This window comes from Spodoptera frugiperda, chromosome 10 (genome assembly GCF_023101765.2).
Source record: "Spodoptera frugiperda isolate SF20-4 chromosome 10, AGI-APGP_CSIRO_Sfru_2.0, whole genome shotgun sequence".
NCBI lineage: Eukaryota > Metazoa > Arthropoda > Insecta > Lepidoptera > Noctuidae > Spodoptera > Spodoptera frugiperda.
The window spans coordinates 5,348,935-5,375,332 of record NC_064221.1 but is presented as its reverse complement, the minus strand read 5'-3'; the positions used below and the strand labels follow the sequence as shown (position 1 = coordinate 5,375,332).

Sequence of the window (26,398 nt, the reverse complement as noted above, 5' to 3'; positions counted from 1 at the left end):
TGAATAACAAAGTATAGGATGTCTTGTAGCTGATATAATAATGAAGTAGGTATACTTACTGCGATGCGTAGACCGTGAGGACCTGGAGTCCAAGGATCCAGTGTTGACGTACCCACCCACGTACTCAGGGAACCCGTTGTGGGCCGGCACTGGGGATGGGGGGCTGGCAGATAAACAAATTACATTAACACCATAATTAAACACATAATAAACATTATCTATAATATAAAAATAAGTCGAGTTTTCCTTCCTGACGCTATAACTCCAGAATGCACGAACCAATTTCCACGGTTTTGCATTCGTTGGTAAGAAAATTCAGGAAAAATTCAAGAGAAAAGCAGGAAAACAGGGAAAATCATTGGTGGCGAAACGGAGTTCGCCGGGTTTGCTAGTATATTATACAAATATTTCAGTAACTTTATAAGCCAAATTAAGTTGCAATTAACTAGATAGTGCTTATGAAACAAGTAATGTATGTATACTGACACGATATGGCTGAGGTTGAGCGTCCGCTCCGGTTGGTCGGGGTAGCGCGGCAGCTGCGCACGCGCACGCTCCGGGACGCAGCGGAACGACTTGCGCAGCGTCGCGCCTATCTGCTTCGATGGAGATTTCTGCACACAAATACATCTTATGTTAATATTTTTGCTAGACAGCTTTATAACAAATATGATTATATGTTATTTATATTATAAATCTCCACAGATTCTTGATCCGTGACTCTTGTCATACATTGTACAACCACTTAAAACTTTATAGCGCAACCATTAAATTAACTCATCATCATCATCCACAGCTTGTAAGATGCCACTACTGAACAAAAGGCCTCTTCTCGCACGAAGGTTCGAACATTAACCACCACGCTGTTGGCTCAATGCGGGTTGGTAATTTCAAACTTACAATTAAAAATTATAAGCATAGGTTTCCTGGCGATGTTTTCCCTCACCATTAGTCAATAGTGTCTAAATAAACTTAGAAAGTATGTATTAATCATCAACGTAGGTGGCCACCATAACATCATCTGAGGTAGGTAGTCACTGGGCCGAAAAGAAAGTAAGGTAACCTAACCAAATAAGGCCTACCTTATTTTTATTACCGCCTAGCTCGTAGGTTTAAAATGACAATGGGCTGATAATTTCAAAATCTTATATTTATTTATTAATCTTTGTAATAATGGAATCAAAATGGCTTTAGAAACAAAAATTACAATTTTGTAAAGACAAATAACTAAAGTGTCACTTTGGCCTTATTGGGAACCCTATGTCTTAATAAGGCCTCAATAAAAACTAGTAAGTATTCAACTTCTTAATTATAACAAAACTTTGTCAATGCTTATAATAAATGTAATGAGATCTTATTAATTAATTTTGGTCATTATACATCAGGCTAAACGAGTTTCTCATCATGTAATACCCAAGTAACATCTTTGAAGTCATCGGCACCCCAGCATCAGTTAAACGAATGAGAATAACTTCTTGTTCTGTAGCCAATTTAGCGACCGACCTAGCTTTCGTGTAGTGGAAACCACTCTTTAGATGATGCGTACTTCTTTGGAAGTTATATCTGGCTGCAACAGCCTACCGGGTAAAACAGGGTGCACTAAATTCGAAGGGTGAATAGATACTATGAAGAATTTCCCGATATCCATTCACCCCTTTTCTGTATCTATTCACCCCGTTTACCCCTTTCTACCATTTTAACAGCGTTTTCCATCTTTTGCAAAATCCATTGGCTTTCTTTTTGACAGAAGCTGGTGATCCGTTTTCTATGAAATTACTGAAAAACAACTATGCCGTAATAAGGCCTGCACGTTTTTTTTGTAGGCTTTATTAGGGCATGGCACATAGGTAAACAAAACAACGATTATATGAAATACACCGATATTATAGCTATTTCACTAATGTGAGGAGATGGCTAAATGTATAATTGTCATATAGACAAAACACGGCACGTCGTATACTGATAAATATAAAAATACTAACAGTTTACGCTACTCGAATTTTATAAAAACTAAAGTGCGCTCCACGTCGTGATTGTTTTCGTCTGTAGGTTCCAACATAATCGCGGCACGGGTTGCTTGCTGTGCTCAAATTAGTTAAGTCATGTGCATGCACACTTCTACAAACTTTGGCGACCATTTGACATCGAGAAGAGGGAAATTTTCAAAATAGGCTTTATTGGGGCATAGGCCTTATTTGGTTAGGTTACTATACATATAACTCGAGAAAACTGGTTACATTGGTTATTTGCCATTGGTAGGTTTTGAATCCGCACCCTCATGCATGAGAAGCGGGCAAAAAATAAAGTAATATAGAAGAAATACTCACATAAGCGGCATATTCCTTGACCTCGTGTTCGTTGGTATGGGTGGCGGAGACGCGGCCCCGCCAGAAGCAGTCCTGGCACAGCGTGTAGTTGGCGCAGCGCGTGCAGCGGTAGCGGAACCCCGTCAGCGACCCGCGCCGGCACACGCTGCACGCTAGGGGGTGCACCACTGGGGGGGGGGTGAGCATAGAGGATAGTTTAATTGGTGTGCATGGGTAAGATAAACATTGAGCAAAAGTGTGTTAAGGTAAACGCTAACTAAACTAAGGTAGATTCTTCAATCTGCGGAGCATATTTTAACTCCATACAAAACTACATTTATACATTTTATGTCTAGTAGACCGACACTATGTGCCTCTTTGAATAACCTATCTACGAGCTTAAAATTTTGACATACCTATTTGATTATAAAATTTACATGTAACTATTCATTATTAGTACGCTGTAGAGTGCAGATCACTCCGTGTCATTCTCATCTATTTCATCCTAATTGTAAATTAATTTTAATCTTTCGATTATTTTCATAAATCCAGTAAATATTTTAGTATAGTATTTGATACATACCATTTTCAACGCTAGCCAGTCGGTGCAGTAGCGGTAGCCAGACGAGGCAGGGCGGGCCGGGGTCCGACATCAGTGTGTCCAGGAAGTCGTTCACGGTGATTTTACCATTCTGTCCAAAATAATAAGGTTTAGGTTAACAAATATTTGTGACGTTTCAAAATTACCTACGTATTTATGGTTTATTTGGAATAAATGATTTAACTTGACTAAGCCAGCAGAGGACCAGATATTTTCAACACTAGCTTAGGGAATCAACTTTTAGATGCCCAAGTAAAAAATCAAAAATACGGAAAGAACAACAGTTTATCCATGTTATGAGACTGCGTTTTATCTTTAGAACCGGTCTAAAGATAAAACGCAGTTCGTCTTACTAAATAAATACTTTTTTCTTTTAATCTGCAAAATAGCCCCCCCCCCCCTAAAACACCACTACAAGTATATAAACTCACCTGATTAAATATAGTGAGCGCGAGTGAGTCGGTGTAGCTGAATGAGGGCGACTCGTACACGGCGGCCGGGAGGGCGAGCACCTCTCGCAAGTAGTCCGACAGCCTCTTCATCAGGAGGTGGCCGTTGCCGTCCGACAGTTGGGAGAATATGTCTGGTGGGGAGAAATGTTTATTAATGTGTAATTTTTGTTATAACTTTCCTGGGTGACATGTTAAATTAGTTATTGTGTTGTCGGCCTAATCACGTAACTGTTTGACGAGGAATTCGACTAATTTCAAGTCGATGCGAGAGGCTTATTCATGAGCAGCATTCTGCGACATACGGCGCGCACGGACCGACAGTACGACGAACATAACATAATAAAATATAGTGTGTAAATTTATTAATTTATGGGTGTTATTTTATGTTATGTTAGGGGTAAATGAATAGACTGATCTCCTAATAGTAAGCAATCCGTACATCATCCTGTTTATGGATACTCGTAACATCAGATGAGTTACTGAGCAGTGCGTTGCCGTTGATATTCAAGTATTTTTATAGTTACCAGGTGGCGCAACTGGCGATTAAAGTCTATTTTGTGTATATGATCAAATCAGAATGAGCTCTAATGAGATTATAACTTAGCAATGGTCCAGCTAATTCATTTCAGAGCAGATCTGTAATTTTATGAGATTGTAGACCTTCAAAATGCGAATATCTATATATAATTATCAGCCCTTTGAACGCCACGGGAGTCACCGGTGACCGACGTTAGCGGAGGATTTGCCTTCAACAGTTTTCTATTGGTATTCAAAGACTTAAGCTAAAAACAATTTGATTTAAGCATTCCCCAAACAGTCACAATTTAACAGTCATAAAACAATTTGCATCTAACAATCCTATTTACAGTCCATCTACCATCCAAGTATGACACTAAAACCGGCTAGTTACCTATAATTAACAGATGTAACACAGTCACACCATTTAATGGCGCGACACGAAGGTCGTAACACAAAACATGAGTCATAATAGTCATCAGCAATACCTGTATGATTACTCTTTGCATTTTACTGATCCTAAAATGATCTCGACACTATTTCATGTAATGACTCATTAGCAATAATGATTCACATTGTGACTATCTTGGACTGTTTGATTACCTAACAAAGTACCTATGCAATTTAGCTGTACTAAAAACTTGAGAAGTAAAAATAATCTATAATCACCTTTAAGTTAAGTATAAATAAAGTCAATATTTGTTTGAAAGAGGTGTTTCTGTAGATATCTTAAATTTTAATCAAAAAACTATGTAAAGTCAACTCTATGTTGCATGAATAAGGTTGATATTTATTTGAAAGAGGCATATCATTCATAAAATGACCACCTTGTACCGTGTGACTACCTAACAAAGTACCTATGCAATTTGACTGTACTAAAAACATGAGAAGTAAAAATTTTAGATTTTTAAGTCTAAAATGAATTATGTATTCTATAATCACCTTTATGTAATGTACAAATAAAGTTAATATTTGTTAAAGAGGTGTTTCTGTAGAGATCTTATAGCCAAAAAACTGTGTGAAGTCAACTTTATATTGTATGAATAAGGTTGATATTTTTTTGAAAAAGGCAATTTTACCCTGTAGAAACTGTACTCACATCGCAATTTGTCCATCAGCTTGCCAGCACACATAGTAGCGAGCGCCACTTTGATTGAAAACACCCGAATTTTACCGACATTATCCCTGAAAACAATAAAATAAAAATATTACGTGTTTTGGTTACAGTGGCAATATTACTTGCTAAGCATGAAATCTGGAATTCGATGCAGTCACGTTTTATAGCATAATTTAGTTTCGAAATTCTTGAAAGAGTTGAAAGTATAGCCTGGAACTTATAGTCAGTTGCTGGCCGTTGTTGCTTTCATTTTAAGTTTATAGCCTAATAATGAGGTAAGGAATTTAAACAACTATTGAAAACTATCAGGCACTTATATGAAGGTGGTTCACCACCCGCTGTATCTGAAACATAGGTATAGCGGGTATCCAGACTTTGTGAAACAAGTCCTAAGTGTTGAAACATAAATATAAAAACAAATGAACCTGTATTAATAATAATTATCATTTTGTTCAATACATGTTACTATGTGCACAATGTTAATTACAATGCTCGTAAGAATATGCTAATGAGCTCAGCATACCTGTTCAGTTATAATTATTTAATCTGAAGGACGAATCTTGAACATAACTCTGAGTTCAAAGTTATTTTATGTAGAATTAATTAGTTTGGGAGCGGATGACTAAAGGGCACAATTATGGATATTTTTTGTATGTTAATGTTGACATTTTCAATGCAAGTACCTAGGGTCCCCCCTATTAAATGGGGCTTATTAGACAAATGGTGAAAAGTGGATGTACATTGTACAGTGGCATTACATGCTATAATGTGCAGGTGCACCTCTACCTACCCCTTCAGACATAAAAGGAGTGATACTGCATGTCACTAGGCTATATGTAAAAAATGTGACATCTATTATATAAAAATAAGTCGGGTTTTCCTTCCTGACGCTATAACTCCAGAACGCACGAACCGATTTCCACGGTTTTGCATTCGTTGGAAAGGTCTCGGGCTCCGTGAGGTTTATAGCAAAAGAAATTCGGGAAAACTTCAAGAGAAAAGCAAGAAAACGGGGAAACCATTGGTGGCGAAACGGAGTTCGCCAGGTTTGCTAGTTACTAGTAAAGAGAAAGACAAGTTGATTTTTAAAATAGATAATAAACTACTACTGTTGTTATAAATAACAAATAAATATAAATATATAATAATCACTGTTGTGTACTGATTGTAGGTACTTGTCAAATCTTAGTATGTAAGTCAAGGGTACAACACTATTAGTTTAGTTCACCTTTGTATTGTACAACCCTATTATTTTCAGTCCACTTTTGTACTGGTTCTGCTACATAGCACAATAAACATATTTACTTAAATATGGTGTTTTAATGGACTTAATAGTGGCGACGAATCTTAAACATATACTATGGAGCGTAAATTAGTGAAATATCATGAGTTCAATGTGAAAAATGACAATTGGGACAGTTACATAGTTCGGCTAAATTATTGTTTTGAAGCAAGTGGAATCATCGATGATTCGCTTAAAAAAGCTAACTTTTTTACTGTTTGTGGTGCTGAGGTGTTTGAGACCGTTCTCGCGCTAATCACTCCACGGAAATCTAGCGATGTGACTTTTGCTGAAGTGACAAACATTTTGACCAAACATTATTCTCCGAAGCCTAATGAAATATCAGTGTCTTACAAATTCTACAAACGTGATCAAGCTGCGAATGAATCGGCATCAGAATATATCGCTCAACTGAGGAAAATTAGTACAGACTGTAATTTTCCAAACCTGGAACGCATGTTGCGAGACAGGTTGGTATGCGGCATGAGCGATCGCAAGCTGCAGTACGAGTTGTTAAAGAAGAACGATTTGCAATATCAGGACGTAGTAGACGCCATGGTGTCATCAGAGACTGCGGGGAAGGATGCACGTATGATACACGCCAACGAGCAGGCGACAACGTCGTCGCCCAGCGCCGACTTGTCTCTGCCGTCTACGGAGGAACCAATGGATGTGAACGCAATGAAAATCAGAGCGAACGTTCGTCTCTGCTACCGATGCGGCGATCGTCATGGTGGTGAATGCCGTTTTGTCAATGCAGTTTGCCGGTATTGTAAGAAGAAGGGTCACATTGAGAAGATCTGTTCAGCTAAAAAGAAAAATAACCTAAGCAAAGTGAATTACGCCAGTGACGAATCTGATGCGCAACTGAATGGAATCTACAAGGTGACTGGTACACAGTCGCACGTGCCGGCATACAAACTGCGTGTGTTGCTGGACGGTGTGCCCGCCGAGATGGAAGTGGACTCTGGTGCCGCGTTCTCAATCATCAACGAGCGCACGTGGGACCGCTTGCCGCCGCGCGCCGCGCCGCGACCGTTACACACAAGATTACGCACGTGGAACGACTCGCGGGTTTTGGTCATCGGCCAAGCGACAGTTACGGTACAATATAAGGACATTAAGCGCGACTTGACTGTAGTGGTAGCTAAGGGCTCGGGGCCAAATCTGATAGGTCGTGATTGGTTTGAGGCTCTAGAAATATCGGTAAGTGTAAATAAAATTTTTGATGTCGATATGTCTGTGATTGATAAGTTGTTAACGAAATATAGGGAGGTGTTCAAGGACGAACTCGGTACATACCGGGGAAAGCCTGTCTCGATTCACTTAAAACCGAATGCACATCCAAAGTTTTTAAAAGCACGGCCTGTACCGTATGCTATTAAAGATAGGGTTGAAAAAGAAATTGACCGTTTGGTAGCTGAAAATGTCTTGAAGCCCGTGTCGTATTCAGACTGGGCGACCCCGGTTGTACCGATTATTAAAAAAAACGGGGATATCCGCCTCTGTGGCGATTACCGAAGCACGGTCAATCAGGCTACTGAGTCTGACACATACCCAATGCCTACTGCTAGTGAGGTTTTCGCAACAGTATCTGGGGGTAAATTCTACACTACACTGGATCTAGACAGAGCATATACACAGGTGGTAGTCACGGACGAAACAGCACGACTCTTAACATTAAACACATGTAAGGGCTTATACACAGTACACAGGTTAGCTTTTGGGGTGAAGGCTTGCCCGGGCATTTTCCAGCGATTGATGACGGCATTGCTAGCCGGAGTACCCGGTGTCGCTGTACTGATTGATGACGTCATCATCAGTGGACGCACTATGCCAGAGATGTCACAACGTCTGGAGAAGGTCCTGCAGCGAATAGAGACGGCCGGTTTGCGTCTCAATATGAGTAAATGTAAGTTCGCTAAGGAGCGAGTGGAATTTTTAGGTTTTGTTATCGACGCCGACGGAATTCACCCGGCACCAAGTAAAGTGGAGTCGATACTGAATACACCAGAACCTAAGAATGTCCAACAGCTACAAGCTTTTCTAGGCTTGTATAACTTTTATGAACGGTTTGTTCCTCATAAAGCTACTATCCTTGAGCCTTTACATAGGTTGCTCGACAGATCCCAGGAGTGGGTGTGGTCAGATAGAGAGCAGAGCAGTTTTAATACTGCTAAGCATCTTCTATCTTGTGATTTAACGCTGGTGCACTATGATCTAAATAAGCCGTTGGTTCTAACCTGTGACAGTTCTGAATATGGAGTGGGAGCCGTCTTGTCTCATGTGATGGACAACGGACAGGAACGCCCTGTGGCCATGGGCTCTAGGACACTTCACACGCACGAAAGACGCTACTCCCAACTCGATAAAGAAGCGACTGCTATAATGTTCGGCATAAGTAAATTTCACAATTATTTAATGGGTAGGTCATTTATGATAGTAACTGACCATAAACCGTTACTAGGCATATTTGATCCAAAACGCCCTATCCCCAATGTTTTGTCACCTCGTCTGACGAGAATGGCTTTGATACTCACTTCCTATAGTTATGACATTACGTACAAGCCAGGGCCACAGATAGGTCACGCTGACGGGTTAAGTCGCTGGCCACAGCCTGTCCCTGAACAACCGGAGCCAATGATGGCTGATATATTACTTATGGCTGAAGCTCCTGAAGATTTTCCTGTTGACGTGGACACATTAGCACACGCCACAAAACGTGACAAAGTCCTCAACCGGGTCAGTCATCACATTCTGTGTGGCTGGCCAGCTAAAGAATCAGACAATCAGCTACGTCCATACTGGTTGCATCGTACTGAGCTGTCATTGCATGAGGATTGTGTTCTGTTAGGTTGTCGTGTGGTGGTACCATCATCACTACGAGAACCTGTGCTGCGTGCTTTACATAAAGCTCACAGTGGTATTGTTCAAACAAAAGCACTGGCAAGAAGTTATGTCTGGTGGCCACAGCTGAACAATGACATTGAGTCGTTAGTAAAAAATTGCAATAAGTGTTTAGAAAGCAGGCATATGCCACCTAAGACCACATACGAGTGGATCTTGCCAACAAAACCTTGGTCTAGGTTGAACATTGATTTCGCAGGGCCTTACCAAAATAAAACGTTTCTTATAATTGTTGATGCATATTCTAAGTGGCCTGAGGTATTTATTGTTAACAATATGACTTCAGCTACTGTAATTAGGTATTTAAGAATTATTTTTTCTATTCACGGCCTGTGTAAAACCTTGGTTTCTGATAATGGTACAGCTTTTGTTTCGACTGAGATGAAACAATTCTTAGAGGCTAATAAAATTAAACATATTAAGTCGGCTCCTTTTCACCCCGCTACTAATGGGCTGGCAGAACGAATGGTGCAAACGGTGAAGGATAAACTTCGTAAAATGGATGGTATGTCCTGGGATATTAAAATTCCGAACATGCTTTTAGGACTTAGAGCTTCACCATGTACAACTACTAACAAGAGCCCAGCAGAGCTTTTGTTTAATAGAAGAATTCGAACATTATTAGACTCTATTAATCCACTGGATAAACAACAGAAAACTCGGGAAAATCAAGTGGAGCGGAATATTAATAAGAAAAACAGACAGACAGACATAGGAGAAAAGGTTATGTACAGAAACTTTAGTAGTGGACCACGTTGGTTACCAGGTACAGTCATTAACAAAGAAGGTCCATCCAGTTATCGGGTCAAAACTAAGGAGGGAACTGTAGTCAACAGACACATAGACCAATTGATTAAACAGCATTCACAACACACAGATACAGAACAAGAAAATGAGGAATTAGATAGGAATAGGGAAACGGTAATGGTGGAACAAACTAATGGGGAAGGACAAGATCAGGCTATGGGAGAAATACCATCTAGTCAGGATAGTGACCAAATTATAGAAATACCAAGTTCAGATAAATGGGCTGAAATGTTAGGGATACCTAGAGAGTCTGAGGTTGAGTTTGCTGGTGGGAAGATTAAAACTAAAATAATATCTGCTCAACATGGTAAGACTCCATATACAAGACCGACTAACGGTTGTAACTATTTGCTGTAAGTGTAGTGTACTTTAAGATGTTTCCAATTGTTAATTTAATGATTATACACATTATATAGCTGTAGTGAATAGATATATAAGCTAATGTATAAGTTTATAATAAGTTTAATTGATGTGACTGATTAAGTAAAGGTGTTAGTTTAAGTATTGTTATGTATATCTTTTGTTTGTGTAATTTACATACTTGGGGGAAAGGTATGTTGTGTACTGATTGTAGGTACTTGTCAAATCTTAGTATGTAAGTCAAGGGTACAACACTATTAGTTTAGTTCACCTTTGTATTGTACAACCCTATTATTTTCAGTTCACTTTTGTACTGGTTCTGCTACAAAGCACAATAAACGTATTTACTTAAATATGGTATTTTAATGGACATAACAATCACATACAAAACTCACCCAGTACTATAAGCCGAGAGCAACCAGTTCAGCAATAATGCGGAGCATGCTTCGACAGACACCTGGTGAGCAGGTGGCAGTCTCTTGTTCAAGTTGTGGTATAAAGAAGACACCAGGGTTTCCAATCTCGTCACATTCACACAGGCGGTCGGCTCTAGCGTGTTGAGAGCATTCTCACGGAAGGCCTCTATCACATTCCATATGTCTATTACGTGTACTGAAAAAGTATAAGATAATGTTTTGAGAAATTGGGAAGATTATGTTGTCTCTTATAAGAAGATGAAGAATGATTAATGTATTTACAGTAAAATAGTATAACATTACCATCATTAAACCAAAGCGTTATATGTTTCACATAATTATAGAAAATGGAGAAAAAAGAATCCTTAATTGACAAATAAATCTTAAGATAAAAGAATACCATAATAAGAGTGGACCTCTGGTAATCCGGCAAAGATTATACAGGGCAATTTCGGACTATCGAATTTGTCTGATTATAGAACACTGTCTAAACCACCTATAGTCCGGATTTTTTTTACAAAAGAGTACCTTGTAATCCAACCAATTACATATCCAATGATAAGATTCTATATGTTATATGACATATTTGAGGTACAAATCATACTTATGTATGTCGAATTTAGTAATAAAATAACAATACGCTTACGTTTTATTTATAAAATTAATTACATGTTACACACCAAAATAATCAAGAATTATTAATCAAAATGTAATGTAACGAATTTTTCAAATTATGAAGCTTGGAAATATTCATCAATATTTTTTTATTTAAGATTTTCAAATACATAGTAATATCAAAGTCATGTCGGATTAGACAGGGGTCGGATTATCGGGGGTCCACTGTAGATGTAAATCAGTACCAATTAATTAATTGTTTGAAGTTTAATAAACATTTGTGTGCATACACAAGGATTTAATTTTACCAATCTGGTACATTATGTTTCTGCTTCATTTCATAAAGACATAGGTACCTCATACAAGATCAGATCTATTTTAGATTTTTCCTTAAATTATCTATATTGAGACTGAATTGATTTCAGTGCTTTAACTACTAATGCATATTTCAAATTAAGACAGACAATAAATCAATCTATAAAAGACTTGGTAGTGTGCATTAGTCTAAAAATATTCAATTGCTTTTCTGCACAACAACTAAAAATATTCATGACTAATATAATTCTGGAACAATTATTCTCTTCCATAGTTTCATCTCATCTAGTTGGCAATAAACACCAATTTAAACCAATAAAAAAATAATAAAGTTGTCGGTTGATGAATGAACCTATTTGCTCGTCCACCTACATGATAAATGTATTTCTATTTAGAACTCATAGACACTAAAGAAAAAAAAGCAATATAGTTTTCAAAAATAGAATGTTATATTTTAACAGTACATTACTCACAGTTACATTTCTTTTGTACATAGCGGAGCTTGCAGGCTGTCCTGTATGAGGCAAATCTGATCAGGTCGAAGTTCTGCTCCCTCATCTCCTGCAGAAGTTGGGACCGAGGGTCTGCAGCAGCGCCACCCGCTGTAGGGCCCACTACACCCCGTATATCCCCCACACTGGGCACTCCGCCCACACTATCGCGTTCGAGCGACATTTTCACTCCTAAACAAGAAATTACAATATATAATTACCACGAAAAACTATTTTCGATGGTGTATATTAAGCACTGATCCTACTTGACAGCACAAAGATAAGACTGAAAGTGATTTGAACGACATAAAAAATATAAACAAGACCCGCACTCACAGATTTGTTAAACGATTCGATTTCTCTAAATTGTTACGAAATTTACGGCGTTCAAAAGGTCTTACCTTAATCAAACGATTAGCTCATTACTTTGTTGACATAACGATAATATATTCACGGCAAACTCAAGATTATTTCTGTAGATAAATCGATTCAAAGATATTATTAGTGACAACTTGATATTTATTACTTGAAGATTTAATTATAAACGGTTGACACATACACTATTTGAATACACAACGCCACTTCTCGTCTACAGTACACTATTTCCTTGTTTAATTCAAGGAATAAATTATAAAAGTCATTTCTCTACGCCAATAAATTACGGAATATCGAAATCAACATGACAAGCCTGCCATTTAAAGTGCGTTCCTGAAATCAGGACATTGTTATTACATTGAAATCTACAACTGCGTACCATACATTTAGAAAGACAAGTCTTAAATTAAATTGTTATTTTTTATTATATATAAATGTTTTAGACGGATTTATAACTTTTAAATAACCATAAGATTTTCTATTATCAATAAAATAGAATGTTCATGAAATAATTCGAAATATTTTTGCGTGTAATGGAAATGTAAATGTCACCCATAGACAATAAAAATATATTTTTTTATTTTACGAAGTTGGATATTTGGAAAATTGCTGTTGTTTTTGGATAATATTTCGCATTCGTGAAAAAACATCTGTCGAGAGTAAACAAAAATAGTGAGAAATCATACATATACACTTGTTTTAGTTTCAAATTTGAAGAGATAAGCTTTCTATCTGTAAAAAAATATTTCCTGCGGGAGTCAATCCCGCGTCGTGTAGTTCACCACCAGATCGCGAACTCACGAACTTCAATAAAAGCCATGAATGAAGCCTCTTCATTACAACTCGTGCATACCGCATTCAACAAATATGAGTCATGACTATTTTACATAATAATATCTATTTATAAGGTGTGATGTTAGGTATGTCAATAAATGTGTAATATATTTATATGAAGTAGATCGAATATATTAATAAATAAACTATGTCGTTAGTGCAGTATATTATATTATGGGACCGTTTGCTGTGCAACGTATCACGACCACGAGTTGATATCCTATAAAAATTACATAGGTATGTCTCGCCTGTCTCCTGGGGTAAGTAGAGATAATGGAACGTTAACTGGCATGATCTAGACATACCCCTCTCGCGTCTTTCCCGCGTTTTCTTTGAAATATTTAGTAGTATTAATAAATGCTTTTGTGCACGAATACTACCTACTACAAGTAGGTAGGTAGAATTCGTGCGTTCGTTTGTAGTTCGTTTCATTTAAATCATATGAGTGATCTTCATATTGTATACCTACGACAAGCGTTGTGGCTGGTTAAGCTAGTTTGGAGAATCTCTTCATTGCTCTTCAGAACCATATTTCTGCATTTAGTTTGCAAAGGTAGAATTACTGTAGACGTGAAGTTAGGAAGAAATAAAAGTAACAAAGTTATCTAACACATTTATTTATAAATGAACACAGTTTACATTAACATTATCTGCTGCAGACAAATCAATATAATAATAAAATCATTATTTACATTTACTATTTAAATACTACACACATAATAATATTGTATTATTGATATGAACAACACAAATACTACATTTTTTACAATTTCTAATTATTTTTACTCGCCCGGAGCATTGCCTTCGATACACATTCAATTTTATAAATATAACGTTATTTATTATTTTTATTTTATTAAGTAAGTATATAAATTAACTTTAATCTTCGTTTTAGTTTGTCTATATAATATTATAAGTAGTTTACCTACTCAAAACGTTTGTAGGACGCGAGTTACGTACAAATAAGTAAATGGTAAAATAAATATCTATTTAAAAACAGACGACAAAGTGCCATATTAAGTTACAAATATTATTGCGGATCTATTAATGCGGATCGGACTAAATTGCGGGTTACCTAGGCTCCGACTCGTAAAGCAGGAGTCGGAACGAGGTGGTTTTTAGTTAGTAAGATTCTGGCACTCACTACTTCTTACCTCGCCCAAGGCGGGAGAAGTCATTGGATGATTATCCCCCTCAAAGAAGGTTACAATTATAATTTAAAAAATGTTTCCAATAAAAAATCAGACCAAAATTAGCAACTTGCGTGACACTTTGGTATAAAATATTTTAAGTAGGTATTATTTCTTGCCTTTTCGAAGGCATTAAGATTTTTTACTGAGTGCTTTATTATGCCCCAATTATTTCACTGCATATAGCGTTATACTGTTTTAACAAAATTCAGCACTTTGACACTCAAACATTTTACAACAGCTGAATCATAGCGAGCTACAGGCATCCCTACAAGACTATAGTTATAGAAATATAATTATGAAATTACATACACTACGTAATAAAAGCAGTATATTTTTTAGATACACGAGTGTACATGTCTCAGGTATACGTATATAAAGATATATATATTTTATATACAAAATTATTGTGCTTGTCACAGATCTGTTTGCAAGTTGGTCCAGCCAGTGTAGGACGTAGATTATTTAAATGCTTAACATCTAGGTTTAAGCGTATCTAAGGGTATAGGATTCTACGTAGTTTAAATATAGCTCTTAAGATTATGTAGCGGCTATTCTCAAGTAATAGGAGCAAATAAGTTTAACTTATAAGTCGATTTTTATTCCAATACCGAGTTCCAAAATAACTCCATTCTTTTAGAGGTTATTACTCAATTGTTTTTGAAAACTATCAGTTTTCTTTCTTCAAAACATGTACAGCAGATTTCTTTAAAACTTTTGTCTTAAAAAGGAGTAAGTTTTAGTATCAGCTCATCAAACGTAAAAGAGACTTAGCACATTTTCTACGCTAAAGATTCTAGTTCTCCTTAATTTAAACTACGTTATATAATTTCTCAAAGTAGCATTTATCTATCAAAATTCATATTCTGACAGGTATACAAATAAATATTTTACATTTTTAACAATAATAACTCTACATTTTTAATTAGGCCTTTGCTTAGGCATATTTTAAATAAAATTTGATGCATTTCTCTAATAACATTATAATAATTCCGATAAATGCTTTGGCAGGACGACATAAGAAGTTTAGAACATCTACTTTATACACATTTTACTACGAAAAAGAAGTTAATCTTAATTAAAATTAGCTATATAGCTACATACGTATTTTACAAAAAATTATATGTACAGAACCTTTCGTTCTTTTCCAAAAGTTTGACGACCACTGCAACCATAGACAACAGAGATATTGAAGTGTCAACTTTCAAAATACCCGCCCATTTTTGACGTTAAACTAAAAAAATATATTATTGATGATGATGATTTTCTATTCAAATAAAAAATAAGACAAATTATTTTAACATTTACATCTTTAACTTAGAGATTCTTTAATAAAAATTATAGATAGACATGCTCAAAATAGGAGTTGAATACTTTGAGCCAAGTTTACAACACATGATGGAAATATGTTTTTTTAAATATTTTTTACCACATTCCTCCACTTTAATTAATAAAGAGGGAAGATCCTTCTTTAACCATCGATTTTCCTAGAATATCGTAAAGCTAGGTTCTTCTTAGACATACAGCCAGTGCTTCCAAGAGAAGCGACTGACAGGAGCGCCGCCGCGAATAGCTTCGTGTTCAGATTCCGGCGATATGCAGCAGGCTAGGCGCTGGAAGCAGGTAAATATTTTTTATTTCATTAATTTTTCTATGAAAATAATTTCCATTTTAATTGTTAAGTAAATAAAGTATTAGATAAAAAGAAGTAAGTAACTCAAGTGTTATTCAAAATCAGAACAAAATAACGTTTGAGCTTGTGAGGTTGCCGTCCGAAATGCCCAATACCAAAAACCCAAAAGCCAGGACACCACTCCTCTAGTGTAACTCTGGTTTTAACTATTGGTTCTGGTTTTCACTATTGCTTATTTGAAAGCGCTCAAGCATTTAAAAGTTACGCAGCACAGTAGGCAACTTTTTGTTTTACCTCGTTTTGTTTTATTAAACTGATTTCATCTCAAACCATACAATACCTGTCGGAAGGTCCCAGGAGTGGAGATGAGCTTGTAGATGGCGACGATGGGTATCATGAGTATGGAGGAGCAGGCGAGCCCCCAGCCGAGCACCACGGCCCACGGCGGGTACGTGTAGTGTTGGTATTGGAGCGGCTGCTGGTACAGGAGACCGAATACCACCACACCCTGGGGATGGACACAGGAATGACTTCATTGACTTATTGACTTCATTTCTTTAGAGAGAGGTGGTGGTCTGATGATTAATAACTGTACCCTTAGTACGAGTTTGCTTTACGCTTAAAGTAATCGAAACGAGAGCGCGTTCGGCGCTTTGATTGGCCGGTTCGAATAAACCAACCAATGAGAGCGCTGAACGCGCTCTCGCTTCGATTACTTTAACGCAAAGCAAACGTACCTACTAAGAAAGAGGTCTTACAAATAAATCTCAAACTGCCGATTTCAATAACCAAAATCGATCTATATGCGTAACAGTCGATTTTGGACAACGATCGATTAGGAATTTTGTTGTATACCTATATTGATACATACACGAAATAATGGGACTGGGAATGTTCAACTTACAATAATGAAAGTGGGGCTGACGAATTTCCAGCATATCCTCCAGTAAATGCCAGGCCTGAAGCCGAGCATCTCCTCCACATCATCAGAGAAGCGCTTCAATCCTGCAAATAGGTATGTAGATAAATACAGAAACGTGCATTGAAAATTTACAAAGGATAATCACAAGCTTTATGTGTGGGAGAGCCATGCTTCGGCACGAATGGGCCGGCTTGACAGGAGTGATATCACGGCCTCACAGAAAACCGACTTGAACCAACGCTAGCGTTGTGTTACGTTTTATGAGTCGGGTTACCAGAGGCCCAATTAACCCCTTCCCAATCTTCCCGAATCCCGATTCCCCAACAACCCTTAAATTACTAACCTGCAAAAGGCCGGCCACGCACTTGTACCGCCTTTGGTATTTTAAATCTCCATGGACGGTGGTGATTGCTTACCATCAGGTGCAATGTCTATTCGTTTACGTCATAAAAAAAGAATAATCATAAGTTAATAAAAAGAAGACAAAAGAAGGTGATAAAAAACAAAATATTTACAAGTCTGAATTAATAAACAGTTGGGTTGTTGGTAAAGAAGAAAATTAGTTCAGGTTTACCATAGAACCAGGAGACAGCCACCGCTTCGAAGAGTGCGGAGCAGAGCAAGGATATACCGGCAGCGTAGGTGTCCAGCAAGTGGAACATGTAGATACCACCCTGGAAACATAAGAACCAATCATGTTACGTAGCGAGAACGACTCCAGATAAGGAGTACATCTGTAAATTAAATAGTAATAATATATGTGTGCTTAATTATTTTCACAAAAATCTTTTGCATTTAATTACCCCTTTTCAATTTTCCCAATACCCGATTCCCCTACAATCCAAAAATATGAACCCCGAAAAGGCCAGCAATACACTTGTGTCGCCTTTGGTGTTTCGGGTGGTCAAATGATAAATGATAAATGATATTTATTTTTGCATTTTTGCATTCCCTTACCGGAGTCACATTGATACAGGCCACACAGAAAGACACGCAGACCACTATCAGTGTGAAGTGCTCGCGTCTCAGCCAGGTGGCGCCACAGGCACGAGCCTGGTCCAGTAGCCCAGTTATCACGCACTCCAGACCACCCATCTAGAATACAAAAAAAAAATATTCTTTGGATGATAATACCCTATTAACTGTATTGGACTGGTCTAACTAAGATAAAACATCAATAACACAATTATAAAATTGGACACTAGTTTCTTGGTAGCTACAACAATACAAAGAGAACTTTGTTCAGGGCATCATCCATCTGATTCCGAAGGTCTGATTGCATCTCGATCTCCGTACAAAATTCCACCAAAATTATTTTAGAATGAAAGTCCTCCTCACCCCAGAATCCAATCCGAGCATGATTAGCATGAAGAAGAACAGCATGGCCCAGAGACTTGCTCCTGGCAGAGTGGCCACAGCTTCTGGATACACTTGGAACACCAGACCAGGACCTGGAAAATATCAAAATAATGAAACTACATAAATGTAAAATTTCAAAAGCATACTTTGAATATCAGTCTTATGTAATTTCACCACGCGACTTTAGGTAGAACTGGGATATCTATACAGCAGATCAAGAGCAATATTATCTTCTATTTAAAAAAAAAAACAGCAATAGTTCGTTAGTCTCGCTATAACTCGAGAACGGCTGGACCGATTTGGCTAATTTTGAACTTGAATTATTTGTAGAAGTCCAGGACAGGTCTAAAAAGTGAGAAAAAATGTTTGAAGCAGTACGAAGCTTTCCGGATCAGCTAGTTATTGATAATTTTACTTAACATGGTTAGATGAAACAACTTTCAATTTGTCTTACTAAGGTCGGATAGTCGACATAATAGGGTCTCCTTTTACCTTTTAGGTACGAGAACATCTCTACCGTTTAGGTAAACAGTCAATAGCTCACCTTCAGTAGCAACAGATGATATCGGCACTCCTTGCTTGTGGGACATGAAGCCGAGGTATGTGAAGATCACGAACCCAGAGAAGAATGAGGTGAAACAGTTCACCAGGGTAGTCACCAGGCAGTCCCTGGAATGTAATCATTCAAATATGATTCACTAAGTTCGTTGTCGTTACTTGACTAATTTCGGTTACGATGGATCCATAAACATGTGTATTTAGGGAACAGAGAGTAAAGTTCCCTAGGTAAGAAAAGGAGGATCTTCCGAAGAGGCGAGGTGATCGTGCCTGGCGTGCTTTCTGCCTAACAGTTGTTCGTTGGGATTTTCTATTCAAGTTTATTCGCTTGTAAACTCACATGTGCAATGTAGGATTTTTATGACGTCATCCTTTATTTGTCTGTCACTTGTCATGTGTCGCCACAGGTATCATGCGCGAAATTAATCTTTGATGATTAATTATGTCCCTATACGTAAGTAATCGAATGCAAAACATGTCAGATCGTACCTGTAGCAATTATTATGGAAAGTGTTGTAGCTGGCGTAGGAAAGATGTACTCCAAACCCAGCTCCGACTGAGTAGAAGATCTGGACAGCTGCGTCTACCCACACCTGGAAGAAAACATAGAATATTTCATCAAGAAGTTTTAATTAAATTAACCATGTGTAACACTGTCTGAGCCAGATAGTAGGTTGCCTATTCCAAAGTTAAAAACCATGTCTTTTTTTAATATTTGGATTTGGATTCCAATTAAGTAGTCGCGATTTCTATTACAACGGGACTAACAACATAAATCCCAAAAAGCAATGAAAAAAAACTCTAACTAAGTAGCTACATGTTTTACTTTTGCTTATTACATATTTTAGCAAGGCCATTATTCATTAGTTAATTAAAGATAAGCTTATGTCACTTCTTCTAATCCGTGCGGTGTTGTATATAGATAGGCATATTAATATCTATTATGAAATAAATGGCTGTGACATATGGACGAACGTACGGACGGACAGACATGAGGAATCTATAAGGGTTCCGTTTTTTGCCATTTGGCTACGGAACTCTAAAAAAGACAATATGTGTTTTGTGACTCACTTGCGTATCCTTCAACCTGGTGAGTTCTGGCTGCAGGTAGTAGGCGATGCCCCTCGTGGCGCCAGGCAGCAGCAGTCCTCGGGCCAGCAGGATGGACAGCACCACGTACGGCATTGTCGCTGTCATCCACACTACCTTACCTGAAGATGTTAATGAAGTTGTAGGTGAAACAGGCTAGTTTAATATAGACTATATCGAAGTATAGCCTAGTTACTACGCCAACAATGTACTGGCTAGAAGATCGGCAGTCAAGATATGTGATTAAAAAATAATTGTCCAAATTGATTGTAAACGCAAACATGATACAGGGAACACCCATTTAAGAAATGCTATGAAGGCTTTAATCATCATGCATGTAACAAGTTTATAAGTGAAACAGGCAACCGAACTTCTCGCGATTTGAATGATAGATCAGTAAACTATTATTAGGTTTTCATGTTCTTCAGGTACGTGTGTAAGAGGGTCTGCCTTGTAAGAATAAGAAATTTTATTTGCTCAAACATGTAAATGCACACAGATTAAAAAAAAATACATGCATGCGAGATCTTAAATAATGGTAGCTCACGACATGTCTGCCATTTGTCATGACGGGTAAATATATTTGGTTTATTATTAATTATTATCAATGAATTCATCATTTATACATTATATCATACTACTTATATTAAATCATTGTGTATGATTAAAGTAAAAGAAAGTATTTTAAAAAGTATCAAATGATCTAATACTTACCAGAGCTCTTCACTCCCTTGAAGAGGGAGAGGTAGAGAGTGACGTAGACCAATCCCAAGCAGATTGCCAGTTGCCATTTCGGAAAGCCAAGGTCATTCAATCCCTCTGAATGTTGCATTTCAAGAACCGCTCGACTGAAAGTAAAGTTTAGTTTAGTTAAGCAATAATAATTGTTTCGTGGTTGATCAAAAGTACCCATTAATACATCAGTATCCTTAGTACGAGTTTGCTTTACGTTTAACGAAATCGAAACGAGAGCATGTTCGGCGCTCTGATTGATCTCGTTAAGCGTAAAACAAATTCGTACTAAGCCCTCTGTAGTCTCCTTTATCGATCCTTATCGATTTTTACGTAATTATTTTCGAACCCGATCGATTCGTAAAGGTTAAATCTTTTCAACTTGCCAATTTCGGAATTCAGTAAAGCATAATGGATGTGGTAATATCTAAAATCGAAACAACTAATCATTCTTAGCCCGATCCCATTACACGTGCTCAGTATTACACTACTAGACCAAAGTCACAAAAATAGACAAGTTTCATTCATACTCGTACATCCTTCCTCGTCATTGAAAATAACCCTAAGCTTGCAAAAAATCAAATTCCCGTCAAAATCAGCTTACCTTAACCTTATACAAATTACATTCATATTTTGGCAATAGCCCAATTTCCTGAGCCCTCTGATTGGACCTTTTCTTTGACCCGGATGTGAAGGAAACAACAATGATTGGCTCCGTTTGACACTGACAGTCAATAACTCCAATTGTGATTGGGCCACGTGTAACAAACCAATCAAAGGTCTCATAGAAGATACAGGACAATATACGGAATGCGAAAGTTACGAATAGTTGGCTTACAAGTCTTAGGACTTATGGACAAGTTGAAAATGGATTGTAAACTATGTTGGCCGTGGTCGAACTGTCAGCGGTTTCATTCTTAAGTTCTAGACATGCCTCCATGTTTTTAAAGGAGTTATTAGGTAAAGATATTAAGTTAATTGTTTTGTGTAAGGCTTTGGAAGGTTTGGAAAATATTAGATAAGGTCTGTCATCGAATCTGGGAGGTGTATCAAAGTAAACTGTTGGTAGGTAATGTCGTAGTGGCTTGGAGGTTTACACGTTACACGCCCGCTTTTCGTACATGAGAGTGCGGGTTTGAAACATACAAACGGTGAGTACGAAAGTGACTTTTCTATGATTGTTTGGACGACACTGACAAACGGTGAATGAAAACAGCATGAGAAAACCTGGGCTTATTAATTTATATTTTTAATTATAAGTTTGAAATCGCCAACCAGCATTAAGCAAGTGTCACCACGCATTAATGTTCAAACCTTCTCCATGTGAGAAGAGGCTTTGGTCAGCGGTGGCCACTTATAGGCTCATGAAGTGATGTTAGTAGGTATGTTTTAAATGCAAACTCTGAATAATAATCTAGTGTAAAAAATAAAAGAAAACATATAACAATACTCACTGAAAGAACTCTGAGGCTGGTGTGAAATGCGAGAGAGGTCCTTGGTACCGCACATCAGTCCTGTTGGTGCCGTTGACTCGGCCGGAGTCCCAGCACTGCTCCGTGTTCCAAGAGTTGTCGCAGTGCACCCACGGGAGCTCCGAGCGAGCTGATGATACCAGGAAGTAGAAGGCCCAACCTGGTGGTGGAAATAAAGTTTTTTTTTAGATTAGGCAAGAATGCTAATGAATGATTTTGGTTACAAGGGCCGGGAATCGAACTTGATACTCCTTGCTCGGTAGTCTTGCTGCTGACTACACTACACGATTAATGAGGCGGTTTAATAAGGTTCTTTAGGATTTCAGTTTCAAATTGTGAGCCAAGCGTGGGAGAGCTTTGCTTCAGCACGAATGGGCCGGCTCGACCGGAGTGATACCACGGCCTCATAGAAAACCGACGTGAAACAACGCTTACGTTGTGTGAGTGAGGTTACCGAAGGCCCAATTATCCGCCTCAATCTTACCAATCCCCGATCCCCCAAATAACTCTTAAATTTCTAACCCTCAAAAGGCCAGCAACACACTTGTAACTCCTCTGTTGTTTCGGGTGTCCATGAGCGGCGGCGATTGCTTACCATCAGGTGATCCGTCTATTCGTTTACCGGCTTATACCATAACAAAATACAAACAAGTTATTATTCTCTAAACATGTGTAGATATGTTAAATACATCTAAATATGATCACATAAGTAGGTGTAAATATTAACGATAGATATACTAACATATCAGGTCCGTGGCGTGCCCTCAGCATTTGGATCGGTTCCAAACGCCGGCCGTCACATATATATGTACATATAATATAGTACAGTCTGAGATTACTGATAAACTCATTCTAAACACCGTTAGTTAGTCGGAAGGTCAGCTTGCAGTGTTGTGGTGTGAATTTCTAATGTAACCATGATACAACGTTACGTTTGAAATGAAATAATTGGAAATATACATGTAAACTGTCGACTGCCTCGTTGGTCGAGTGGTCGCAAATGCGAATGCCGGGCAAGGGGTCTCGGGTTTGTTGTCGTCGGGCAAAGTACTGTCGACCTTATTTCGACTTTAAAATGGACGTGCAGTGGCATTATTTTGGATAAAAGGGATGATAGGTTTAACTAATTAAATATTCACTTATGCACAGGTTCTGTCTAAAAGGTAAAATAAAAAACACTTACCAATGATGACGTTGTAATAAAACGACACATAGAACGCTACCATGACCGCACAGAATCCAACGCCTGGAACGAACAATATACACACATAAAAAAATACTTGACTGATAGATAGGTATTAGTATTGTAATTATACACTCTACTATATCCCACTCGTTTTCTTTTACTTTCCAAGTGACAACTTGAGAATATAAATTAGAATTACTCGAAAATATTATTATATGTAGGCTTTCTACGAAGTTATGATAAGATTCTAGTGTATTTAAGTCTGGACAAAACTTAATGACAAAGCCTTGGGGTTCACGTTAAGTTTGCCAAGCCTCAACCTATTTGAAAAAGGTTCAAGTATCAAAAGAAAGGCGTCCATACCTTTGAACAACGGGCATATCTTCCACAGCGTGATAGGTCCTTGTCGGTTGTACTGGCCAAGAATGAGCTCCATGTAGAACAGCGGCACGGCTCCAAATATCAACATCAGTGTGTACGGGATCAGGAACGCGCCTGAGTACAGATTAAATTAGTCAAGAACAAAATAAATACATTATAATACGGCATACACTGTTTACAAGTTTTATGATAAACTAGCGAACCCTGCGAACTTTGTTTCGTCTTAAGAATTTTTCTGCGTCTTTGTTATTTTTTTCTTACACAAGAACCTACCGGTAACAAATCCAACCAAATATGTATATAATATCTATCAAGTTGGTCAAACAGGTCCAAAACAATAAATTAAACGTAAAAGATAATTGCATTGACTGTGCCATCTGTAAACTGCCACGATTAAGCGCTACGTTACGCTACGAAGCCTACGCCGTAGCATCTCTTTCAACATGCGATAATATTAAATGACGAAACGACTTTTATTTGTTTGAAAACACGATAATTTTACACTACTCCTTACGCGGTATAATATTAATAAGCTAAATAACACTTAAGAAAAAACTTCACAAATATAAACAAAACTACTATATTATAACTTACAGAACGCAAAACTGAAAAGGTTTCCAGCATTAACGCTACGATCGACTAGCGAATTAATTAAACGTGAACAATTTACTCGTATTTATAATTTCATTCCATTTCAGAGAGTGATATTGTGTTCTTAATTAATAAGAAGTTCTTAGAAGCGGCCGGTGTTTAGTATTAAGCAATACGAACGCCCCAAGTACCAATTATATCGATATAATTCTAAAATTCGATTTCGATTTCTCAATTTTAATGACTTAATGCCGATCGGAGGATTGTTTTCGTATTTCGAGATGTATTTCAACAATACTAAAATTGATTTTCTGTAGAAAAAAGATCTGTAAATCAAAAAGGATGATGACGGGGTATGAAAATTGAAAATATATTTATTCTGAGTAGCACAGAGTTTGGAAAAGTGTCCATGCTATCGATAGCGAATAGGCTCAGCCTCTATTACATGGGACTTATACCACGGCCCCACCGAAAGCCGACGTGAAACAACGCTTGCATTGTGTTTTGTTGTGTGAATGAGGTTACCGTAAGCCCAATTTCCCCACATACTAATCTTCCCAAACTCCGGTTCCCGAACAACCCTTAAATTACTAACCCCCAAAGTGTCCATGGGCTCACGGCGATCGCTTACCATCAGGTGATACGTCTTTTCGTTTACCGTTGGTGTTCCATAAAAAATCTATGTATTCCGTCAGTTAGTTAATGAAAAAAATATTGGACACGTATTTTTTCACTGTACGGTGGTATTATGTGCCGTAATGTGCAAAAATGACGATACGATATCACATGTGACAATTAAAAAGCAAAAGTAGAACAAACAAAGACATACAAACAATGTTACAATGACAACCACACCACATTAACAAACATGACCGATCACATCAAGGTGTTACAACAAAAAAGTACATTTATATGGGGGATTATTTTTCCCACTAATAGAGGTAATTCAGTGCCAATGAGTTGGGACCTCAATATGAGTTCGAGTTGTGGAAGTTTCTCACTTATCCAGGTCCCACTTAAACAAGGTTTCACTGTATAATTTTATATATTATATAATCTTTAATTTCTTTTATATATTGGACTCACCGCCGCCATTCCTGTAGCAGAGATAAGGGAAGCGCCACACGTTGGCGAGGTCCACCGCAAACCCGATGATGGAGAGCAAGAAGTCGGCGCCCGTACCCCACGTCTCGCGGCCGTCGCCGTCCTCTGCTCATTGTATATTCATATCAGAAAGAAAGACATATAAAAGTAACTGTTAATGGGTCATTTTGTATATAAAAGCAAAAATCCCATGAGACTGCCTCGGTGACCGAGTGGTTGCAAGTACGACTGCCAAGCAAGGGGTCTCCGGTTCAATTCCCGGGTCGGGAAGTCTTGCTGGACTTTTTTCGGTTTTCGAAAATTTCTCAGTAATTGCACGGAGTCTGGAAATGTGCCCAGTAAATGGGAAAAGCCTCACCACCTATTACATGGGACTTACAACATAAATGTGAAAAGTGGGTTCACATTTTACATTACGTGCCATAATGTGCACCTCTGCTTATCCCCTGGGGGATAAAAGGTGTAACGATATAAAAAAAATAGAATATTAATATTATAGCTAAAAAGCTTACTTACCCGGTTTAATACTATTCGTTCTGAGTTTTTTCGACGGCTCTATTAAAAAAAGAAAGACTGTATTAACTTTATATAATTTCAGCGTAATCGAAACGCGTCATAATATATTTACAGGAATCGAACACATGATCACTTGCTTTGCTATATAGTAAAAATGCCAAGTAACAGATATACGGAACATCTAGACATATGATGAAGACTGCACGATTGATGCGGTGGCTGAGCAACCGGCACGCAACGTGAAGCGGGTTCGATTCCCGCGAAACAACTC

At 37.8% G+C, this 26,398-nt stretch overlaps 3 protein-coding genes across 8 annotated transcripts in view; 1 reads left to right on the top strand and 2 right to left on the bottom strand.

Annotated features, from left to right (window-relative positions):
• Positions 1–12,901, bottom strand: part of LOC118277544 (dystrobrevin beta) — a 28,515-nt gene extending 15,614 nt beyond the window's left edge. For 2 of the 6 annotated variants that reach the window (XM_035596385.2, XM_050696643.1), the window contains exons 1-9: positions 12,587–12,901; positions 12,168–12,377; positions 10,744–10,960; positions 4,975–5,060; positions 3,339–3,490; positions 2,890–2,998; positions 2,328–2,494; positions 487–614; positions 60–163 (exon numbers count right to left, since the gene is read on the bottom strand). In XM_035596385.2, the coding sequence (XP_035452278.1) occupies positions 60–163; positions 487–614; positions 2,328–2,494; positions 2,890–2,998; positions 3,339–3,490; positions 4,975–5,060; positions 10,744–10,960; positions 12,168–12,369 (1,165 nt within the window). In that variant the 5' untranslated portion in view covers positions 12,370–12,377; positions 12,587–12,901. The remainder of the gene's footprint in view (positions 1–59; positions 164–486; positions 615–2,327; positions 2,495–2,889; positions 2,999–3,338; positions 3,491–4,974; positions 5,061–10,743; positions 10,961–12,167; positions 12,378–12,586) is intronic. The other 4 variants (XM_035596386.2, XM_035596389.2, XM_035596387.2 and 1 more) reach the window with 4 other exon arrangements.
• Positions 6,346–10,729, top strand: LOC126911201 (uncharacterized protein K02A2.6-like). The gene has a single exon (XM_050696642.1). The coding sequence runs from the start codon at positions 6,353–6,355 to the stop codon at positions 10,343–10,345; it is 3,993 nt and encodes a 1,330-aa protein (XP_050552599.1). The 5' UTR covers positions 6,346–6,352; the 3' UTR covers positions 10,346–10,729.
• Positions 12,902–16,041: 3,140 nt separating the features above from the next.
• The window catches only part of LOC118277368 (sodium-dependent noradrenaline transporter-like), a 45,580-nt gene continuing 35,223 nt past the window's right edge, over positions 16,042–26,398 (bottom strand). The window contains exons 8-21 of the mRNA XM_050696627.1: positions 25,594–25,716; positions 23,899–24,030; positions 23,533–23,595; positions 22,332–22,509; positions 20,860–20,993; positions 20,128–20,267; positions 19,546–19,649; positions 19,043–19,167; positions 18,478–18,590; positions 18,097–18,234; positions 17,714–17,813; positions 17,122–17,222; positions 16,558–16,725; positions 16,042–16,197 (exon numbers count right to left, since the gene is read on the bottom strand). Of these exons, the coding sequence (XP_050552584.1) occupies positions 16,099–16,197; positions 16,558–16,725; positions 17,122–17,222; positions 17,714–17,813; positions 18,097–18,234; positions 18,478–18,590; positions 19,043–19,167; positions 19,546–19,649; positions 20,128–20,267; positions 20,860–20,993; positions 22,332–22,509; positions 23,533–23,595; positions 23,899–24,030; positions 25,594–25,716 (1,718 nt within the window). The 3' untranslated portion in view covers positions 16,042–16,098. The remainder of the gene's footprint in view (positions 16,198–16,557; positions 16,726–17,121; positions 17,223–17,713; positions 17,814–18,096; positions 18,235–18,477; positions 18,591–19,042; positions 19,168–19,545; positions 19,650–20,127; positions 20,268–20,859; positions 20,994–22,331; positions 22,510–23,532; positions 23,596–23,898; positions 24,031–25,593; positions 25,717–26,398) is intronic.

What these genes read in the sequence shown, in the direction of transcription:
- LOC126911201 (XM_050696642.1), top strand. Translation starts at nt 6,353, where the DNA reads ATGGAGCGTAAATTAGTGAAATATCATGAGTTCAATGTGAAAAATGAC.